Source organism: Melanerpes formicivorus, unplaced genomic scaffold (genome assembly GCF_026170545.1).
Source record: "Melanerpes formicivorus ecotype bairdi unplaced genomic scaffold, bMelFor1.0.p_v2 SCAF_14, whole genome shotgun sequence".
NCBI lineage: Eukaryota > Metazoa > Chordata > Aves > Piciformes > Picidae > Melanerpes > Melanerpes formicivorus.
The window spans coordinates 3,753,997-3,777,094 of record NW_027142366.1 but is presented as its reverse complement, the minus strand read 5'-3'; the positions used below and the strand labels follow the sequence as shown (position 1 = coordinate 3,777,094).

General features: G+C 41.0%; 1 protein-coding gene across 3 annotated transcripts in view; it reads left to right on the top strand.

Moving 5' to 3' along the window:
* SDK1 (sidekick cell adhesion molecule 1) overlaps window positions 1–23,098 on the top strand; it is a 465,152-nt gene that overhangs the window by 298,972 nt on the left and 143,082 nt on the right. For all 3 annotated transcript variants that reach the window (XM_068146644.1, XM_068146645.1, XM_068146643.1), the window contains exons 9-15: window positions 892–975; window positions 7,680–7,874; window positions 9,085–9,201; window positions 9,467–9,634; window positions 11,665–11,767; window positions 12,873–13,049; window positions 22,062–22,198. In XM_068146644.1, coding sequence (XP_068002745.1) covers window positions 892–975; window positions 7,680–7,874; window positions 9,085–9,201; window positions 9,467–9,634; window positions 11,665–11,767; window positions 12,873–13,049; window positions 22,062–22,198 — 981 coding nt within the window. The remainder of the gene's footprint in view (window positions 1–891; window positions 976–7,679; window positions 7,875–9,084; window positions 9,202–9,466; window positions 9,635–11,664; window positions 11,768–12,872; window positions 13,050–22,061; window positions 22,199–23,098) is intronic.

The following is a 23,098-nucleotide window of genomic DNA, read 5'->3' as shown; positions in this document are numbered from 1 at the left end:
CAGATGGTAATTGAATTGAACAGACTATGACAGTTTTTAGTTACCATGATAATTACTGCAACCTTAATGCCTGTGGGACTTTGACATGATGCTCTTCAATTTTCTGCTGCCTAGAAGAAAGAGTTACATGACAGCATACTCTACGGTTTCTGGAATCTTGTCTTTGTTTAATTAAATGTCTAATATCTTTTCTTTAGTCCTAATGATAAAGTGTGGATTTTTATGATTATTGCTAGAACTTCAATTAGAGCATTCAATCTGTTTGCTTTCAAGAAGTAAAACAGTTGAGAAGACTTTTCACACACACACACCCCACACACCCCCATTTTAATTATGTCACACTTGTCCTCTGATGTCGGCTCTCTGACATGCTGTGGCACTTTATTTGACATGCTTCATGCCTTCATGAGGGGGAATTTACTTTAGATACTGAAGCAAACTGTCCTATAAAATGCTGTGCTGTAAATACAAACCTTTATAAACCTCTTGGGAGGCTCTTTCTGAACGAAGAATTAAACCGTTCCATGATTCAGACCTATAAAATTAAAAGTAGCCCCGGCTCCGAGTATTAATTTGCAGTGCAAACCCCTAAATCTTATCTCACAGTGCCTCTCATCTCTAGAATTCATAGGCAGTAGAGCAAAAAAAAAAAAAAAAAAACACCAAAAAAATGGTTGGCCTTTTTATTAGTGATAACTTTTAGTACCAGGAAAAAAAAGAGAAGCCTCTCCAAACAGAGACGGACATGGAGAAACTAGTCGCTTTGTAACGTGCTATATTAAATGCACTGCATGTAAAGATAGGATATGATGGATATCTTTAAATCAACAGCTATTTGTCATGGTGCTGAGGCTTTGTTTGCTCACTTTATTTGCTTTCCTTGTCCCAAAGAACCACCGTATTTTACGGCTGAACCCGAGAGTGTGATTTTGGCTGAAGTGGAGAAAGACGTCGACATCCTCTGCCAGGCAATGGGTGAGTGTGCAGATGTATCCAGATTTGGATGAATGAGGTAGATAAATAGAGATAGATAGATGTGTTCAGTACTACAGAAAGCATCTTTTATGAGCCTGTAATGTTTTGAACCTCTGTGTTATCCCAGGTACCAGAGGCAGAGTGGCCTTTGTCCTTGGAGAATGGGGTAGTTGTTGTAATTTAGGTTAGACGCTAGTAAAGCCGGCACGTTCATTTTTGCCTGTTGGGCAAGAGAAGAGGAGATTTAGATTGGATGTTAGGAATTTCTTTACCATGAGAACACTGGAATAGGTTGCCCAAGGTGGTAGCTGAGGCTCCATCCTTGAAGGTACTGGAGGTCAGGGTAACTTGATCTAATGGAGGATGTCCCTGCTCACTGTAGCAGGGTTGGACTAGGTGATTTTTGGAGGTCCCTTCCAACCCAAGCCGTTTTATGATTCCATGGAAGACTACCTGTCTTAGCACTCTAGTTGACAGGAAGCATGTGATTAAGACAAGACAGATTAGACAGGAGTCTTGTGTTTTAGAGGGGGTTCATTTATGTCACCAAACTGCAACATAATTTCAGCAAGTGACTGAACTTTTTTGTTGTCTCATTTTCTCTGATGCTGAGTTTTACAAGCAATACACATGCCATGAGGCCCTCTGGGGAAAAGTACACAACCTTCATCAAGAAAATATACAGAGTACAGAATTAACCAGGTTGGAAAAGACCTCTGAGATCATCAAGTCCAACCTATCACCCAACACCATCTAATCAACTAAACCATGGCACTAAGTGCCTCAGCCAGTCTCGCTTTAAACACACCCGACCCTCACTAACAGCTCTTTCTGATTTCTTCTCTCTTCAGATCAGAGCCAACAAGGATGTTCTTTGTTGTGTGGTTGTATTATTTCCACTGTGGTTTAAGCATTTTCTTAATTTTTTTAATGTAGGAAAGAGACAAAACTGCTTTTCTAGAAGGAAGCTGTAAATAGTGCAATAAGCAAGGCTGTGTCTAAGGCTGCTCTGGCTGATTTGAAATTTCAGAAGCATTTGATGAGGCCTCTTACCAAAAGGCTCTTATAGAAATGAAGTGATCAGGTTGTAAGAGACGTGATCTTTTTGTTAATTAATAGCTTTTTAAACAAAGCACAGTGGGACCTGCAATCAATGAGGTTCCCAGGAACCTCTGGAACCTGTGCTGCTCAATATACTCATAAATGCCCTGGAAAAGAGGGTGAAGAGTAAGGTAATATTTGCTGATTCTATAAAATTCTTCAAGATAGTCAATGTTAAAACCAACTGCAAAGGAATTGCAGCTCTGCTGATTTGATCTGATTGGACTATAAACTGGCAGATGAAATTATTGACAGAGATGAAATTTCTTATTGCTATGCAGAAAAGACATGTCTTCTGAAAACATCATTCAGTGCCAAGCTGTGCTTCAAAATGTTGGGCAGTGGGGAGAAAAGGAATAGGGAAAACCTTAGAGAATGCCACTGTGTGAATCGGTAAGGTACCCCCATCCCAAATACATCACAGATCACTCCATTGGGTGTAGAAAAGCCAGAAAAGATACACAAAAGTAGGAATGGTATAATTAGAGGTCTGCCATGGGCTTTGAATAATGAAAAATTAAATTGGCTGGAATGCTTTGGGTAAGAAATGGCTGAAGAGCAGGTGCCACATGGGAAGGTGAGTAGGAGAACATGACTTTCTATTGCTTAGTGCAAGAAGCAGGGTGATGTAGTGTGAAGGTTTAATCCTCCCACTGCATAAGGCACAGCTAAACTCAGTCAGAGGAGCAAATGGAAAGCTGTATTTTACAAGCAGAATGAAATGCAATGAATATATACACAATATACAGTATTTACAGTAAATACAAAATTCACAGGGAAGAAAGTAACACAGAAAAACCCTTCTGAGGAGAATCCCCCCCCGGGTTCCCCTGAAAGCCCTCTCTTCCCCTCTTTCTTGTCCAAGCTAATTAGACAGGAAAAGGATTAAAAGAGAAATGGATGTTAAGGGAAAATTATTAGTTCAAAGCAGTTGTTAAGAAGGTTACTTTTCTTATCTCATAAGTTTCAGTCCAGGGTCAGTTGCATGCAGACTGGCCAGGAACAGAAAAGAAAGGCAGAACAGACTGAAGACAGACTGTAAGTTCTTAAAGCAACATTCTACTGATCTACCAATGAAATTTGTTTAGAATTGTCTTTGGTTTTCCTTTTTACAACTAAACAGTCAGCTAGAGAGTATTTGTAGCTGTCCTGCGATTGCCCATAGGAATGGGCTGCCCGGGGACATGGTGGAGTCACCATCATTGGAGGTGTTTAGAAGGAGGCTTGATAGAGTGCTTGGTTGCATGGTTTAGTTGATTAGGTGGTGTTGGATGATAGGTTGGATGTGGTGATCTCAAAGGTCTCTTCCAACCTGGTTTACTCTGTTCTATGTAATGCTTTCCTAAAGGCATAGCCTAAAACTGTCACACAGGGGAGGTACCCAGCTAAATTTGCAGGTAGATGTATGCTAAAGGAAAGACTGTCCTTGTTCAGAAAACAGAAGCTGTGGAGGTCATTGGTCCAGGCAGTATTTGAGATCAGAAATAATAAAAATATTTGGGGGAAAAAAAAATAAACCCAAACAAAATATATGGAAGAAAAATTCAGTAAGGACTATTAAACACACAGCTGTGTGCATGCAACCCCTGGCCCAGGAAATAGCTAAAGCACAGATTACTGGAGCTGAGAAGGTGGAAATAGCATTTTGCCCTTGGACTGTTCTTGCATTTTGTGCCTGAGCATCCAAGACAGGACAGTTTCAAGGGAAGAAGTGACTAGACAGACATTTATTCAAGCCATGTGCCACCAACTTTGTTTCAGTATTTTACAATAAACATATCAAGAATTTTTATTAGAGAAGATTTTTCAAGTAGCAGAATTAAACTGAAGTGGAGTTTAAAAAATAAACTGAGGTTTTTTGAAAACTGTCTCAATTCTTTCTGACTATTTGACAAATCTCTGAACTACCTCACTGTCACTGAAAAACAAAACCCCAACCTGTTTGCTGTCTCAAATCATGTATTTAAAACAAACAACGACAAAACCCAGACCCCGGAGGAATCGGGGAGAAAAGAGGTTGACTTTCAGCTCATTCTTCTACCCTAACTGTTCTTTTGAGCAGTTTAGCTCCCAAGGGCATTAATAGAGCACTCATATAGAGCACTCATAACCATTCCCAATGGATCAGGTCTTATTGAAGACAAGGGAATGTTTCCTAGAGAAAACAATTTATTTCTGCTGACATCTTCTATCACATATCCGATGTGCTGATGAATGTGGTAAAGCAGCATGGAACCTTGCCTTCACATGGATCATTTTGCTGAGTATCTGCAGCACAGGCTTGTAAGGGGCAGGTACTAGTACTAAACATAGAGGAGTTTTGATCCCTTGTTATACCAATCTGGCAACTGCCAGCACTTAAAAAGAAGGTAGCGGAAGGTTGCTGTTTCCCAGGTCTTGGGTAGGAGGTAGAATAAAGCACTGGGGGGAACTGCAAATCTGCCCTGTAGCTTTGCTACAAATAGGAAGACAGAGCGTATTTCCCATGGGCCCATCAAGTTCGTGCACAAAGCCCATTTGCCAGGTCTTGGTGCACTTTGACTGTGTGAGAGACAGATTAATTTCACAGTATAAGCAGAGATGGACTGTAAATAAAATTGCAGCCTGCACAGACTAGCTTTAGACTTCCCCGTAATGGAGTTTGTGTATCAAACTGCACAGTACCCATGCTCTGCTCTGTATCTTTCAGCAGTCAGTCACTGATGCTGCCTGCATTTGGAATGGCTTTCCTTTAAATGTTTTTTCTTATTTGCTTATAGAAAGGCTAGAGCTGCAGGCAGTGATGGTGGTGTCTAGGGAGTGCAGTTAATTGGGCTTTAGTTCTACCTGTTTAGACAAGTAGATGGAAAGATGCTTTTGGGATTCCCCAGTAGCCCAGTGGGACTTAGAGAAGGCTGTAAAAAATAAATAACAAAAAAGAAATGACAGAGTGAATGTTTTGACTCTTTTATCCAGGTTCTTCACAAAGTTAAACCTGGCAAGGAGTCAAGCATCTGTTTCACAGATGGGGAAACTGAGCCTCAGGTTGCATAAATTACTTGCCCAAGGTTACAGAGAAAGTGGCAAAGCCAGAACCAGAGTCTGTTTTCTCCCTCCCTTTCCTTCTCCTCCTTAGCAGCAGATTTATTTGTCTGTGAAAAATGAGTAGTGCTGCATACATGCTGAGAAATAAGCTTATTTTATTTATTATTACTGGTCTTTTAGGCCACTCTGTAATCTCTCAAACAGTAAGGTAGGGCTGATACTGCATGGAAGAGGTATAGACCAAAAGGTCTTTAAAGTGTTTTCTTCTCATATTTTTTTCACCAGAAGTGTTTAGAGAGGAAAAGAAACAAAATGCCTTTGGGAGTGTGGGGAGTGGAAAGTCTGTGGGGTAGGAAAGGGGGAGAAGAAAGGAAGCTGTTTTTAACTGCGTTTGTAGCCATAGAGGTAGCAAAATGTTAAAAGAAAACTTGTCCAACTTGGAAGACAAATCTCTCTGGGAAGATCGCTGAAGCCCAAATGAATGCTGCTGACAGGCATCAGAGTGCTTAGATAAGAGTCTATTATTCAGACTCATAACTTTGAGTAGAGGAAGATATCCGTAACTGAAATGTAGAAAAATAGAGATGGTAATATTCAGTTTGTCAGCTGGGTTGGTGATAGGGAGGTGTATCTCACAGTGATTATAGGATTAGGAGGTTTGCTAATACCTTTAGTAGAATGGGATTTATGGAATGATACCAATGTTAAAGGTTCAAGAGTACTGAAGGCAGGATTTCATTATTTCCGAGGTGCCTATCAAACCTAATGTGTGGGGAAATGGAGTTGCTATTATTTAAACTTGAAATCATTTCCAGGCTTCTCAGCATCAGGAGAACTATTCCATTTGCATCATCTGTTTCTTCATTACTCAGTGATAATTTGTATTTGCCCAGGAGACTTTTCAAGAGATGAATAACACTCTCGCTGAGAATTCTGAGCATTGAGATCTACCTAATTCTGTACATGGGCTGTTGTACAAGACACTATGTCTATTCTTCATCAGACAATGCACTCTATGTAGTGGATCTCTTCCTGAGATGATGAGCTTCTAGATTAGGAGTGCGTTTCATTTCATCAGCAGAACAAAAGCATCAGAGGTGATTGCAGTAAATGCTACATGTTTATAAAAGTAACAGCTGCAATTGAATGTTGTTTTTCAATTGTGCCCTCCCTTGTTTGCACATTCTTCCCAGGAGTTAATACAGCTTTTGTCTGTGTAAAGAGAAGTAGTACACTGAGAATGTGCATGTGAATGGAAGAGTACAATAGTGTTTAACGTTGAGCTTTTAAAAGTGATAATGATGATAATACAGATCATCAGGTAGCACCTTCCTTCTGAACCTTCAGTCATTGCGTGGCAGTGGGGCTCATTGTCTGCAGATGCTCAGTTCGTCAGTGACATCCCATCCTCAATGCTTTGGTGCTACCCTGCTGTTCTCCACTTGGGCAAATTTCTCTCACTCATGAATTTAAGTCTATAGTTTCTTACTTTTACTACAAGGGAGTGTGAAGCTCTGAGGTATTAAGTGATATGTGTTGAAAATCAGCTGCTGCTTTTGAAAATGCCATGTTTGGGGCTGAGATAACTTCAATCAGTCTGATACCCTTGTTGTGATCCTGTGATGATCTGATCACATAATAGCTGGTTCACTTCAGATCCCTGCATAGGGCTCTCAGCTTTCCTCAGTCAGGGATTTCGGGGATGCAATCATAACACATTGTCTGATGTGAGGAGTGGGACAGAAACATCTGTCTATGACTGTCCTAGGCCCCTGACATCTCTCGAAGAAAAGTGAATCCCACACTATTTCTATCTATTAAACTTACAGCTGCTCCATGCCAGCTGACTGGGGTATGACTGCAGCAAAAAATGTGTCAAATAACTGTGTCAGGGTTTGTAGAACATGCACATGAAAGAAAACAGGAATAAATGAGCCTCTAACTTATATCTAGGGTAGGATTCTTGTTTCTCCTAATGTCTGTGTTTTTCATGTAGGAGGTGAAGCTTGAGAATGGATAAAAATAATAATAATTTAAAGCTATCCCATTGTTGGCAAATTGTTGTTTGTACATCAGCTCAAACTGCCAAATTAGGACTCAAATACAGCCATGTGAGCATTTCATTATGTGCAATTTGCCATTGCCTTCTTATGTTGACACCTTGGAGGAATCCTATTTAGGATGGAACAGTCTTACCTGCTGTATTGCCACAGTGCTGCTGTTTAAGAAGCATGATTCTGGCTTTCAACCTGAAATTGCTGTAAATCTTATTTTGTAGTGGCATGAAATATGATTGGGCGAAGCAAGTAATTTGATAACATGTTTTCTCAACATCCTCCCTCCCCACACACACACCCCTTTTCACTGTTTATTCCCACATGTGCTGCAGTGTACTGTTACCATTGATCATGTAAGATGCAGCCTCCATTTATCAATGCTGCTTGTAAAAATATAAGTAATTAGGGTAGAAGGATGGGAAATGAGAGATAGGAGCAAAACAGTGCTGCGTATTTTGATGACTTAAAGTGTGATTTGCAAAGACTACTAGATAAATATTTGTTTATTACTATTTTTAATAGGTGTTCCTCTTCCCACCCTGGTCTGGTACAAGGACTCTGTTCCCCTCAGTAAACTGGAAAATCCCCGCTACAAAGTTCTGCTGAGTGGTGGACTAAAGATCCACGGACTGCGTCCTCAGGATGCTGGAATCTTCCAGTGTTTTGCCAGTAATAAAGCTGGGGAGATACAGACATACACCTACCTGGATGTGACTAGTGAGTAAGGAGTTGTGACACGAGATCAATGAGCTGTCTTATCATTGCTGTAGGTGATCCCACATCCATAAGATTTCTCCACCATGCTGTCCTTGTTTGTAACTGCCCTAGGTGTAAGCGACCCCAAAATGCCCTCTGTGGCCTGAACACAATCTCCTGAAGCCTGTAGAAAACCTTTCTATGACATTAGGAACTTAAGAGTGACTTCCATATTTCATACTACAAAAGGAGAACTTTATGAAAGGGGAAAAAAAATCAATTATGAAATACTTTTCTCTTTTTTAATGCTTAATAATTTAGTTCTACTCTAATGTAATTTGGTTCTGATTTTGAGCTACTGCTTCATGGTTGTGCATGGTATCATTTTATCTGCCTTTTGTCTGCAACCACATTTAGTAGGGGAAAGAAAGTAAGTTCGACTTAAACATCTTTTTCTTGGCCAAAAAGTCTGATTAAAAAGGTTGTGTTAATGAAAGTACACTCTTCTGTGTGGGAGAATCACAAACCCTAGTAGGCTCTTTCAAAAGCAATTATTAACAGGCATTTCTGTAACACTGTAGCTCCTCTTTTCAGGAGGCTGATTTTTAGCCCAAGGGCAGGTTGCACATACTGCCCAGAATTTCTACTAGCCTCAGAAACCGGAATGGCCCCAGTTCAATATATCCCTGGGAAACTAAGGGGTGGGGGTGGGGGAGGGAGGTTGGGGGAGGGAGGTTATAAAATGCAGCTAGGGGAAAATAAGAAATAAAGAAACTTGGAAAATGTCTTGGATGAGACTCAGGTTCTGAATTCTTTTGGCTGACATTTAAATCTCAAAGTTAATGCCTTTTCCGAGTTGCTTTTCATCTTAAAGAACTCCGTTATGAAGATGAAAGAAAATAGTTTTGTTTACCTAGATTTCTCAACTTCCCCCTAAACACTCCTTTTCAGCTTTATCTCTCTTTTATTTTTTTTCCTCTTGTAAGCCATCTTGTCAAGTACAAGCACTGATAGATCTTTATTTTCCATCCAGATAATAAACCGAATTAGACAATTCCTATGAGATGAATAATGAAAGGTTACAGTCACTGCTGAAAGGTTTTCATGTATTACTGTCGTGTCCTTCTCTACCATCAGCTCTATAAAAGTGGATGTAAAGTAGTCCATAATAATAGGCAAAGGATCTTGCTGCTAGTAGATGCACTGAGGTTTTTGAACTTCTTGATTCTAGACATTAAACCAGAATTTATACAGCCCCCCGAGGATACCACTGTGACAGAGGGCATGACCGCAGTGCTAACCTGTGAAGTTTCAGGGGCTCCAAAACCTGCCATCACATGGAAGAAAGGTAACCTGTTATGAAGTTGTTGTAGAAAAGCCATAATCCACATTTTTCTTATCCCTTCCCTGTTACTGAGAATCTGTAGACCCATTTAGCATGCATATTTCTTCATTTCTCTGGTTCTGTGAGCGGGGAGGGTTTGTTGTGGGGCTGTCGTGAGCCAGTGGGCTGGAGAGGCTCTAATAGTCTTTTGGAAGAAGCAGAATTGCAGCACTTAATCTGTGCAGGCTACGTGGTGCTAAGCGTGCTGGTTTTCCCTTCTGCGTTTCAGGAAACCAGATCTTAGCCAGTGGCTCGGTTCAGATGCCTCGGTTCATCCTTCTCGAATCTGGAGGGCTCCAGATAACACCCGTGTTCCTCCAGGATGCTGGCAATTATACTTGCTGTGCAGTCAACTCTGAAGGAGCCCTGAATGCTTTTGTGATGCTGACAGTGTGGAGTAAGGATAATGCTTTGTTTAAAGTCTAACTTTAATCAAGTATTAATCACTTTTTGTTGTAGGCTGAGGATATTTTCGTAAGTAATTATGCTTTTCTAGTTAATAGAGATACTCATGTGATTTAATAGGAATAATGTATCTATTTCAGGAAACCTATCACAAATACCTTTTTTTGTTTGTAAAATCATGCATATGAACCTTGGTATTTTGTGGAATTTAAATAGAGCTTCGACCACAATTACCATTTTATTCACGGTGAATCTTGCATTGCAAATCAAACCTTTTAACTTGTAGGTTTGGCTGTTTGCAGTTGGTTTCTGCCTCCAGGAGTCTGCAGGCAGTAGAGACCAGCCCATGCTGTAACTGAGCCTGTGGCTGCAGTTACAGTGGGTATGATTTTCCTCATACCTTTGTGTTTCTTTGTGGCCCTGGGCACTGTTGGAAGCCAAACCAAAGTACAGCAGACTTCAGCTAGTCTCTCGTGCTACAGATTGGCACAGCACAGGGCAGCCCAAGAAATTATTTTGTCCTTCAGCATTTGCCCTTGATCTCTGGTTTGTTTTTTTTTTATGATTCTCTTGGGGAAGAGAGTCAGACCCGGCAGGTTCACCTGTGTTACTCCTAAGTGGGTTGAATTTCAGTATAACATGGGTTTTTTTCCACTAAAGGTAGGACATAACAATCCCTGAGGACTAAAAAATAATTAAGAGCAATGAAGATGATTAGAATACACGCAGAAGTGTTGTGGCCCTCTCTCCTTTCCTGTACTTGAAGTACTGATTATGCTGCTGATGTGTGATGCATATTTGGCGTTTGTTAATCCCCAGACTGTGCAAGTTATATCAGCCACGTTTTTCCTTTTGAACTTAGGACTACCTGAAAACAATGCTGGCAGTAACTGTAATGTACTTGTGCCATGTTGCCATCACATCTACGTATGGTTGGCAAGGTGGAGTTGGTGTACATACCAGGATGATGTAAACTGAATAATATCTAAGTGTATGGATCAAGTAAAGGAGGAGCTTCCTACTAATTCTTAAATAAGTGGTTCTTATATGTATTAAAGATAGCTCCTGTTCATTGATCTACATTGGAGGGGGAAAAGAAAAGTGAATACAACCTAATTATTTGTGTAGCAAGAGCACCATTATGAGGCTAGAAGGCATATATAGGCACATCAGGAACAATACAAAAAACTCTGTGCTGTTAGAATTCGATTTTTTGATTGTGCTGATGATTCCTTCTTGTGCATGTACGCCATGCCTCTGTAGACACTGATTAACTCTGTAGGGATTTGGGACTGATTAACATTATCCACGTATCTTCTGTGCTCACCTTAGTTGTCTACCTGCTCCAGCTGCTGCTATCTGCTGCTGTTACTGGGTGTTAGGCATAATAGAGCTCTTTCACACCAAATCTGGTTGCTGTAGTTACAGCAATTATTGTGTTCTGGGTCTCCAGGAGGTGCTCAAATAAAGATGGTCTAAAACATTTGAGTAAACAGCATATCTTTCTTACATGGAAAATTCAGATTACTAGAAGCTCTTCCTCCTTTAACCTCTTTCCTGGACTCGATGAGGTTGTGGGGTGCCATCTAAGTTTACCTCATTCAGGATATTTTTCCAGAGTACCAATTTTCTTCTACATGCTCTAAACAACGTGACTGTTTCCTGACTCACTGCATGTTTGGGTTCATTCATAACACATCACATACTCACTGCCTTAGGACTTCAGGGAATTGCCATAGATGCTTGCCACAAGAAAAGTGAGAGTTTAGTGCAGCTTTTGTTCTCTCCGTACTCAGATCACTGATGGCTTGGACTCATGCTCTCTGCTGCTTTTACGTCTCTGCACTCTGCAGCCTTCCACCTCTTCTTGACACAATGGCATTAGAGGGAGAAGAGCCTTCACAGCAAAGAGGAATGGCCCGCTTGCTTTGAATGACAAATGCTCAGTTGCCTGCTCTTTGAGTGAATGCCCAAGTCAAAATGCTGTAATTTCACCTGAACTATGGCTTGTGTTCCTTTCAGATCGCACTTTCATTGTTCACCCTCCTGAGAACAGCACTGTGATCAAAGGAACCACAGCCACTCTGCGGTGTGAAGCGACTCACGATCCCAGAATTTCAATCAGGTTGGTGGTGTCAGTTCTTATTTGTGTGGTTTATCCAAGCTTAATTTTATAAGCCATATGAATAGCATTAGGTGGAAAGTTTTGGGACCCCAGATTTTAACACCAGACCCCTGATTACTGCATTATAAGGTTGTACTCTGTATCATTAATCATATAAATCCCATCTTCCTTTGCAGCCTTATGTATTATTTACAATGAGCTATGTTCCACTTCATGACTTCAATATAGCCTTCCATGATTTTACTGTCAAGGTTAATACACTATCAATAAAACCAACTTGTCAGAAGCTGATACTTAATGAGAGTAAAAGCCAAAGGGATGGAATAGGATTTTAGAAGTGTTTACATTGGGGTGCATGAAAGCCCATTTTCTTGGAAACAACTCAATAGCTAGGGGCTGTATCCTGCTTCAACCATGTAAAGGAAAACAAAAATATGTCTGAACTATTAAGATTTGCACTAGAGCATTTAGAGGAGGTTGATCATCAAAAAATAAGTTTGCCACAAAAGTTCTTGTAGTCTGAAAGCAACACAGATGAAAGGGCAAGGAAGGGATGGAGCGTGTTGGAAGGATGGGCTGCTGAAAGAACTTCAGACAGAAGGATAGAGGCATAAAAATTTCACTTGATTGCAAGACCATGGGCTGTACCCATCTCTGTGCCCTGCTGGTGAATGTGTGTTTTGATGGATAAGCTCTGCTAAACCTTGCCACAGCAGACTCAAGATGTCACTGGTTATGGCAGCCTAATGTTATTACAGCCTTAGCAGAGATGGGCCAATACTTCAGCTGTTAGTTGCAGACTGTGATGTTGTGGTTTAAAATGCTGATGAAGGTGGACTTGGGAACCTGAACATTTGAGTCCTTCAGCTTTTCCATGTAAAATATGTAACATTGTTTATAAAATATATAGCATCCTGATGCCATTGGATTTCTCATCCTGATCACTGGTCTTAAATTTGTAAAAGGCACTGCTCCTGAAAGTAACCAGAGGGGCTTCTCATTCTAAATGTGTGATTACAGAAGCTGATACCTTACAGCACAGTTCACTTAAATCTATTTTCATCTTCCTATGAGTAATTAATAACTGCAATATTGTAATGCTCAGGTATCTTTGGAAGAAGGACAGCGTTATGATAAATCCATCCAGCAGTTCCAGGATCACAGTGGAGAAAGATGGAACCCTCCTTATCAGCCAGACATGGTCAGGTGACATTGGAGACTACACCTGTGAGGTCATTTCTTTTGGAGGAAATGACTCCAGAATGGCTCGACTGGAAGTGATGTGAGTATTCCATCTTGAGTGTTTATGCTGCACTAGGTGCAGTTACCCTTAGGTATTTTTCTGGCATTTCACTGTAGATGATCTGGGGAGTCTGTAAGAATCATTTTAGGTGTGGGATTTTTTTTCAGGACAAGTTAAGCCTGGTTCATTCCTAATAAAGTCCCGAAACATCCTCTCTTTTGCATGGTGCCCTGCTTTCTGGGCTTTCAGATAACCAGAGCCCTGGAAGTCGCTTACAAATAACCACAGCTCTCTGGATTGCTGTCTGTACTTATCCATCTAGTTGGGTGATTGAGCTCAGTGGATAATGATGAAGAGATGGCAGCCCACTTGAAGCCAAGTGGACTACCACAGGGGACTGTAATGGGGCATGCTCTGCTCAACATCTTTATCACTGAACTGGAGGTGGCGTGGGGGCAGGTGTATAGGTGGCACAAGATAGATGTGGGGCAGTTGATGCACTTGAGGGCAGGGCCACCATTGAGAGGGAATAGGCTGAGAAATGTGCCAACAGGTACCTTAAGAAATTCAATGTGGACAAATGCAACATCTGCATCTGGGGAGAAATAACCTTTTGCAGTAATACAGTCTGGTCAGTAGCAGTTTTGCTGGAGAGAACCTGGAGATCTTGGTAGACAGCAGCTGAACATAAGCCAGCTATGTGTCCTGGCCACAAAAAAGGCCAACAGCATCCTGGGCTGTATTTACATGAGTAGATTGATGTAGATGATTACCCCCTTTTTATCTGACCCCTAAAAGTCTGCATATGGAATATTGTCTTCATTTTCAAGACCAGCCTCGGTAAACCGATCTGATCTCATGGCTGACCTTGCTTTGAGCAAGAGGTTGGACTGAAGACCTCCTGAGTCCTTTCCAACCTGAATCCTTCTGTCATCCCACGCTGCAGGGCTTTCCCATAAAGCTCAGGTGCTGCACTGTGATGCCAAGGTTATAACAAAATCTTTTCCTCCTTTTAGTATTTTTTCTCTTCTCTGCTGAACATATATCAGAATAGCTGGTCCCTGGACAGGCACTACTTACTCTTGCATTCACAGCTTTACAGGAGAAAAACATTTTTATGTATGTCTGTCTTTATTCCTAAAGATCTTTAAAAATAAAAAGCAGAAAATGTTTAAGGTGCAATTCAGCTTTGGAAAAAAAGGGGTTATAAAAATGTGATTATGGGCTTCCATATTTTCCTCCTCCTGTCATTCCACCGGGGTGAAATGCACATCCATTTTATTTTTATCACTAAAAGCAACACACTGCGGGCTTGGTACATGCGTGGAGCACATCAAAAAGAACAGGAAGGTAATGTTTTATGTAGGGCCTTTATTTATTTATTTATTTGAGTAGTACCACATGCTTTAATTTAACTAAAAGTGTGCAACTCTTTCTGCTGGCCGTGCCTGATCGCTCCGAGAAGATGGCAACTTCCACTTCTGGCAATGTAATGAGTTCACCTCCGAGGTTTGCTATGCTATGCAGAGGGCTGTTTGATACAGCATTATTCTGACAGTGCCAAGGCTAGATCAGATGCCCATTTTCAGAGAGTGGTCATACATTCTTTCTCTAATTAAGCACTCCTCAGCTCTCCTCCCTGAGTGCATTTTACTGCTGGTTTGAATCCAAGAGCAGGAGACAATTCAAAATATATTGCTGCTATATAACCATACTTGCTTTTTCTCTGAGGCAGTTTTTGAATGGAGGGCAGAAAATTATGGAGTAAAGACTGAAAAGAATGTTGGACTTCGAAGCAAAGCTATAAATAAGTGCTAAACACTTCAGCAGCCTGACCAGCTCTTGATCCTAAGTAGTAAGAGGTGCCCTGTGCAAACCAGTACAGCACAGCGAATGTGTTCACTTGCAGTTCACTGTTGACCAGTGAAGAGCAGTGTTATACTCCACAGAACTTGGGCTAGAAGTTAGCTGGGAGAAGCACATCTTGTGTACCCTGCTGAGGCTGGCTTTCTTGCATCCCAGCTTGTTTGTTGCCTCTCCATGCACTGGGGCTGGCTTTTAATCTTTTCATCATTTCCTCTCATGTTCTGTTGCCTACCACCTGTGTATCAGACCCACTCCTTTAAAGGACTTCAGTAACTGATAAGTCACTCAATCATACCTGGAATTGTGACATTTTATTTCAAAGCAGAGCTGCAGGTAGTGCAATAATGCCCAAACCCATTGCATTCCTTTGCAGCTTTCATCATTATCGTTTGGCTCAGCCGCACAAATCTGTGGGAAATAGAGATACATGATACAACAGAAGTGAAATGAAGAAGAAAATATGTGGAAAGGAAATGTCTGAAGTAAAGCTTAAATTAAATTCTAGCTCATATACGAATGACAGATCTATACCATTCCCTATTCTCCCAGATAATTCTCCAGTGCAGAACATTAACAAACAGGGCATGCACGTTTCCATCGATGAGCACTTACACTTCAGTGCCTTGAGTAGCACTAATGTCAGACAAATGTTCAAAGGAGGCCTCTCAACCAATTACAGACTGGAGCAGTCTACCAAAGGAGGATATCGTAGCCCAGCTAGCTTCACCTGACAACTCCAATTGTCTCAGCACCTTTTTTCCCCCAGGAACCAGCATGTACCTCCTCTAACTCTGGGCATGTCAAGAGAAATTTCCAAAGGCACAAATAAGTTTGTTACTGATTTCTATTCAAACTGATTCAATTCAAAGCTGCTGACCTTCAGGGTGACCTTTAGTTATTTAATCTCTGAGTGGCCTGGTTTTCTAATCTGTGAAAAGGAGGAGAGAAAACTTTTATTTTCCCCTTTGCCTTCCCTTGTTGGAAGACAGGCTTGGGGGGAGAAAAAGTACCGTTTCTTGTAGAAGAAACACTGACAGCACAGCATGGTATACATTGGTGGTGCAAGCAGGATGGGATCATTTCTCTCAGCATGTCTGCAAAGAAATAAAATATTTGAAAAGGAAAGCCAGAAAACTAATGAAGAACTTGCTAAAGTGCAGCCAAAGGTTACCTTGCTCATCAATTTTGCACTGATGGTACTTGGGCACAGAAACTAATTGCTAGTCAAGATACTCTATTCATTCATTTGTCTTCCCTCTAAATGTGTTTATTCTTCATGTACATCACTTGATTTGATTTGCAGGAGGTAAAACATTTTCAAGTGATGTTTCTCTTCTGCAAGAGATAGATTTTAATTTTTTACTTGCCTTTTTTTTTCTTCTCCTAGTAGAGCTGCTACTAGGGGAAAAAAATAAACATTGTCAGGTCTTTTGATGATGGGTTCTCTTGCTTTCCTCCAAGCCATAGGGTTTGATCCTGGAAAATTAATTGCCTATTATGAAACATCCCAGCTTCATTTAGCTCGCTTCTATAGCCCTGTAAATACCATGCTGAAGTACGTGCAGAGGGAAAAAAATGCTTGCTCCAAAAGCTGCATAAACTGAGTTATCACAATGTATCACTCACCTGATGGGAAACTCTGCTGATTCCAGCTCAAAGTATCCTGGGGGTTCTCAGTGTATATATATAAAATATGCAGAATTACCACTATCTATGCCTAATGATACCTGCTGCTCAATATCAGCCTGTCTGCAGTCCATACTAAAGAATCTCTTTGTTGTATGAATGTGACTGAAAAGTATGGTAATGCTGCATTGTTGGAAAATCAAAGCCCTGTACAAGCCTCTGTTATGTCACAACATATAGTAAAATCTCTTAGGCTCTTTATGCAAAAATACAGGGAGGACAATGTAACACAAAAATAGACAATTTATTCCTGGCAGAGAGTTCATCTTCTTTCAGTCCTCTTTCACCAGAGAAAGAACTATTATTGTTCTGTCTTCTTCAAAAGCAGGAGGGGGAAGCTAACCGCTTATAATAAAGCCCAGCAGGTTGCTAAGAATGCAAGGCATTGCCTTTGTCAGTCATTGATACAGGAATTTTGATACCCTTTGTACTAAAATGTTTGTAATTGCTCTTTCTTCCAATTTCCTCCCAATATGTCCCACAAAAAAAAAAGGATAGTTTGGTTGCTAAAAATAAAATCAGCAGGACCAATGCAGAGTAGCAAATCAAAATGATGTCTTATTGCAAACTTCCCTTCACGTGGATCCCATATCACTTAGCTCTGATAGCTCATGTCTTTTCTTCTGGGAGTGAAAACAGGAAGGCTGTCAAACTTGCAAATCTATTATTCCTTCCTTAGCAGAAGGAAAGCTTCTGTTTATTTTTCCAAGCTCTCACTTGAGCTGTCATCTAAGAAGTAAGGTTCACTGCTTGAGTCTAAATACACTTGATATCCAAAAGACAAAAAGCACCCAGAAATACACTAGGGAATACAATTGTGTCTGCTCATCATTGGATGTATATCAGAAATGTCTTGAGCCAAAAGAAAGTATAAAATTAAAAGGCTTTTGCAAAGTTAGAGAATCATTTTGGTTGGAAAAGACCTTTCAGATCATCAAGACCAGCCATTAACAAACTACCAAGTCTAGTGCTAAAACCATGTCCTTCATCACCACATCTCTGTGTCTTTTCAAACATGTCCAGTGCTGGGGGTTCAACCACCTCCCCTGGGGAGGTTGTTCCAATGTTTTAGTCATCTGTAGATTTCAGCTCGTGGTGACCATCAAATGACCTCCTCTTAGACTGGGCAAGCTTTGAATGTCAGAAATCCACCTCATTATAGGCTTATGAGAGACAAAAAAAAAGCCTCAAAACTTAGGAATGCTCTGCAAGAATCCTTCCTGTGCTTAGAAACTGAAGAGGATTCTTTAGCAAGGGAAACTGAAAAGTCCTGAGCAACAGACGACAAGCTCCTTAATTTAAAACATTATCAACTTTTATGAGCAAAGCCATCAGAGCTGAGCTCTTTGGGAGGCTTCCTGCCTCAACTTCTTACCCTGTTATCAGGGCTAGCAGATTAACTACCTGCTCCTGAATAAAACTGACTTAGGAAATAATTTATGAAATAGGAGCAGGGTGTTTTATAAACTGAGGAGAAAACTTGTTTAATCTCCCTTGCCTTTTTAGTAATCCCCTCTTCAGTCACAGTCTCTCTAATTACCTGCTGTTGGACCATTTTTCTCAGAAATCTCTCCAAACCATGTCTGGTTTATTTCCCTCAGCAAATAGTCTGCTTTTAGCTAATTTTATAAAACACTCTGTGTTTGCTGAGTGAATTTTTCAGCTGCCCTCTGGCAGGGATGAGCTGACTCAAAACATTAGGGTTTCTGTTTTGAACATGTATCATCTGCAACTAGCTAATATTTCTCTCCTAGATTGTCACAATGACTTCATGTTCTTTTCTTGCAAATCTGCTATTTTAATTGCTCTGTCAGAATCCCCTCAGGTCACCTTGGTGGCTATGCCATTAACCCTGGGCTTATCTATCAATTACAGATTTAAAAGTGTCCACATACATATTTTTCTGTCACACAAAGTAAGTTGTGGAAAATTTGCCTCCATGCAACTTCTTTACATTAGAAGAGTGAGGTCTTAAGATACCCTGTGCTGAAAACCCTTCTTATAGTTCCTGTTTGCATTTTCAGCATTAGAAGAGTGAGGCCTTAAGATACCCTACAGTGAAAACCCTTCACATATGTCCTGTTTATAATCTTTCTTATGTTTGCTGAAAATGCAGTGTTGGAATTAAACTTCCAGTGCCTGATCAAGGGCTGTTCTGTGCCGTATGTGTTACTGTCCTAAACCTCATCCAGTTTCTTGGTGTGTCACAGGTTGAATAGGTCTAGTCTGAGGTCCTTCTCATCCTGAAGAAGGGTTGAAATTGCCATTCCCTGCAGTGATTTCTTAGATGTTAGGAGCAAGGAAAAGGAATTCTCTTACAGGAAAAAGAAAGAAGGAGGAAAAAAAAAGAAGGGGGATTGAGGAGGGGATGGGGGAAGGGAAGGGAAGAAAAAAAGGAAGCAATTATCCCTTTTGGGAATGTGAATATTCATGATGGTGGCACAGGTCTCATTTATCATCCTTCCACACAGTATGTGGTAGCAAATGACTAGGAGACAAAGTGTAAATGCTTGCTAAAGGAGGAATTGCTATTTATTAATCTCTGCTTTTGTGTACTGCAAAGAGGGAAGTACATTTCTGTGGTTGGAATAGTTTTGTAGTTTTAAATATTTATTTCTGTCCAGGTGTGTTTCTTAGGCACTTGTTATGTCAGCCTTGAGGGATTTAAATCTGTAAGCACCATCTGTTGCTGCTCAGTGGACACATGGCTAAAGAATATGATATTAGTGGAGATAGGTGCACTGTATGGATGGCGCAGCTCATGCTGCTCCATCTCTGAGCAGAAAGTGCCCATTTCCTTCATGCTGCTGACTGATTGCCAATTTGTGTCAATTTAAGAGGATAATCAATGAAACCCAAACCCTAAGTGAAAAACCCCATGTTTGAACTGGGGTTTTGCTTTAAAAACCATGAAAAAGGGAGTGCCCCCTCTCCTCCAAAATTTCTTTGAGACATGTGCACTAAAACTCTTTTGTAGTCATATAGCCTCTGTCCTCAAATGAACTGTTAATTCAGCCCCTCTAAATGTATGGGGAAACAAGATTAGTAAATGTACACCCTGAAGATATCCTTAATGTATACCAGGAGTGTTCAGTTCCCATAAAGAGTTATATGGGGATAGCTTTGCTCTGAGCTGCTCCTCAGGCATCCCTCCCACATTGCTCCCTGTCTCCTGGAAGAAGCTGAAGCCACAACACACCTCTGAGCTCTCCTCCACAGGGTCTGGTACTAAATGAAGCAAGGATTTCCCTGAGCCATGTCACAAGAAGACATTTCACTCCCGTTCCATCAGTAATTTCCTTTGCCAGCTTAATCACAAAAACACTTTTCCAACCAGCTTGCTTAGGACATGATGATAAATTGTAGTGGAGGTTTAATGTTTATTATCATTTGATGTTTCATTCAAAATTAGGCAGCATGTTCCTGTAGTCCCTGGGTAAGTGGCCATAGCCTTAATCCCCTGCTCCACACTTTCCCTTGACAGGCTTATTCTGCTGTTTTGTCTTGCAGTCTAGCTGTCCTCCTACTTGGATCCCATGTTCCCCTCTTCCCTAAACTTGTTGATCCAAAATATTGTGGTACTGTATTCAAACTCTACTTCCATTGGGCCCACAGATACTCCTACATGTACCTGATTCTTCCTCTAGCCCCAAAGTGACCATGACTTTACTATCTGTGCATCAGAACTTTGGAGCCTGGTTGGTGCATGCCCAGACCTAAGTGAGAACACAGTCAGCCTAAACTCCTCATAATCAAAACATCTTGGGCAAGTGATTTAACGAAGTTAAGATCGGAATCACACCCTGAGGTGTCATTCCATGTTTACTACAGAAAGAGCCTGGGGGTCACTGTGCTGCTAATTTGGTTAGGCATCTAAAGTCAAATGAGACGAGACAAGACTCAAAAGTCTCAGATTTAGCCTCAGGAAGCATCAGCCCTTTTAAAGCCTTGAGAGATGTGGGCAGGCGAGTGTCTTCTACATGTGTTAATATTATCTCTGTGCTTCCCTTGCCGCTCTATGGCTCTTCCAGCAACCTTTTTTCCTTGCAGTGCTAACTCCACAGTGTGTGGCCATCATAAACACATAAACAAAAGCATTCACAGTTTTAACAGGAAAAAATAATAAAACTCTTTTCTGGCTCTCCATATGTTCCTCAATCTTTCAGTAGAAACCCAAATCCAGGACATATTTATTGTTCTGGCATAAAGCCAGAGTCTCTATTTACTCTTTTTTTCTGAGTGGCTAAGGAGTTGTGGTTTTTAAATAACTGTAAGCCTTCAGTAGTAGCATGATGTATTACAAGCAGAAATTGCTGCGTTTATGAATGAAGCATATGAGGTACCCTTGTGGCTTCCTGCTCTGGGCAGAGCAGATTAGTGGTGGGGCTTGCTGGGGAAGGGTTACCCTCAGCTTTCCTGGGGAGAAGCAGTGGATAGAGCGGGTAAAACCTGACCCTCCCTGCTTTTCCTTCGCTCTGAGATCCTCGTCCTGCTTAGGAGCTGGAATGGTGAAGAACAGAAATCAGGTTCAAATGTAATGGCTGAAGGGCTCTTATCCCTTCATACAGATCAGCATTTAAGCCATGCAGCAGGATTTAGTTTTCTCCCTGCCCCATGCAGCCTCCAACTTCCAGCCAAGGAGTAGAAATGAAATGTTTTTCCACAAATTGCCTTTACGAGGAGGAGTTGCACATTTTAATTGAGCTGCTGTTGTTATTTTTGTTGGTTTTGGTTGTGTGGGTTATTTTTCCCCCCCCCCCCCCAGTGTTTCACTTTGTATTTCCAAGGGGTTTCTGGAGGCATTTTCACTACGTTTTCTGGTTGGGTGCTTCCAAAAAAATCCTTATTATAGGAGGGAAAGATTCTACCCATGACAGGATAAGCCTGAATCCGCAAGTAAATCAAGCTGTTCTGAAGCCTAAGAATACATATGGTAATTTTGATTAGTAGCTCTATATGGATAGTGTCAGTGTCTTCTGCTTCCTTGAGTATGAAAAATTCCATATTAAATCATATCTCCCATGTGTGTTCCTGTTTATATGCATTACTGCTGTCATATTGCTAGAACATCATTGTAAGAAAGGGGGGGGGGGGGGAAGGGGAGAAAGTGAGAGAGGAAATTCACTGACCAACTTATCTCAGTCAAAACCAGTATGAAAATTGGCTTTTTTCCCCTCCACATTTAGCAACATTTCCATTAGCCATGTTCTAGGCATCAGCCTTGGGACTTTCAGCATAATTTATTATTTTTTTCTTCCCCCCCATACCCCCTTAAATAGGATAAAATTGTGAAGATTTCAGAGATGTCTTTCATTTATTTAATTGTACAATAGCTGCTGGTAGTTTTATATCTATCATCATAGCAATCTGATGTGGTTTGCCTTTAACTGCCTGTAAGATTGTAGCTCAATGAAATGTAGATTGATTTTTTTTTTTCCCTCTCTTTTTCTTTCTCTGCTTTATTTTTTTTTTTCCTCATCTTTCTCTTTTCTTTAACAGTGAGCTGCCTCATCCCCCTCAGAATCTTCTGGCCACTCTGAATTCCTCCTATAGCCGCAGCGTGATGCTCTCCTGGGTACGCCCCTTTGATGGAAACAGCCCCGTTCTCTACTACATGGTCGAGCTCTCTGAGAACAGTGAGTAAAGTCAAATGTGCTTCACCCTCATGTTCTTCTTAATTATTCAGCTTTCTTTGACTCACCTTTTACCACACCTACCAACAAATTATTACTGTTCCTTGCTAAGTGAGAGACAGTGCGCAAAGCCCTGAGGTTTGCGATCAACTATTTGCATGCTGAAAGAGTTAAACAAGAGGTCTGAGGTGGTGGTTAATTAACCACCCTTCAGGTAATTGGAGACCTTATTGCTGTCTACAACTACCTGAAGGGTGGTTGTAACCAGGAGGGAGTTGGTCTCTTCTCCCTGATGACCAGCACCACAATGAGAGGACACAGTCTCAACCTGCGCCAGGGGAAGTATAGGCTGGAGGTGAGGAGAAAGTTCTTCACTGAGAGAGTTGTTAGCCATTGGAATGTGCTGCCCAGGGAGGTGGTGGAGTCGCCGTCCCTGGAGGTGTTCAAGAGGGTATTGGATGTGGCACTTGGTGCCATAGCTTAGTAGTCATGAGGTGCTGGGTGACAGGTTGGACTTGATGATCTTTGAGGTCTTTTCCAACCTTGTTGATTCTATTCTATGAATGGTCATAGAGGAAAGCCTTAGTTCCACCTCCACTATTGCCAGCCAGACTTGAGGCACAACAGCTCATTCCTCAGTCCTTTTGTTCAACATCTGTAAAATGCATTTGTCACTTTTTTTTCCACGTTGTTGTCTTCTGCTCTGAGTTTGTAGTCGTCTACAAACAGGCATTTGTAGATAACATTCTGCACCACATGCAGCTGCACTGAACACCAAATGCAGCTGCACTCTACACCAAATGTACATGCAGTGAGAGACCAAATTTCACCTGAAAACTGCAGAGAATATAATAAAATAATGACCTGGTGATCTGTCAGAAGAACAAAATCAGATGTTTAATA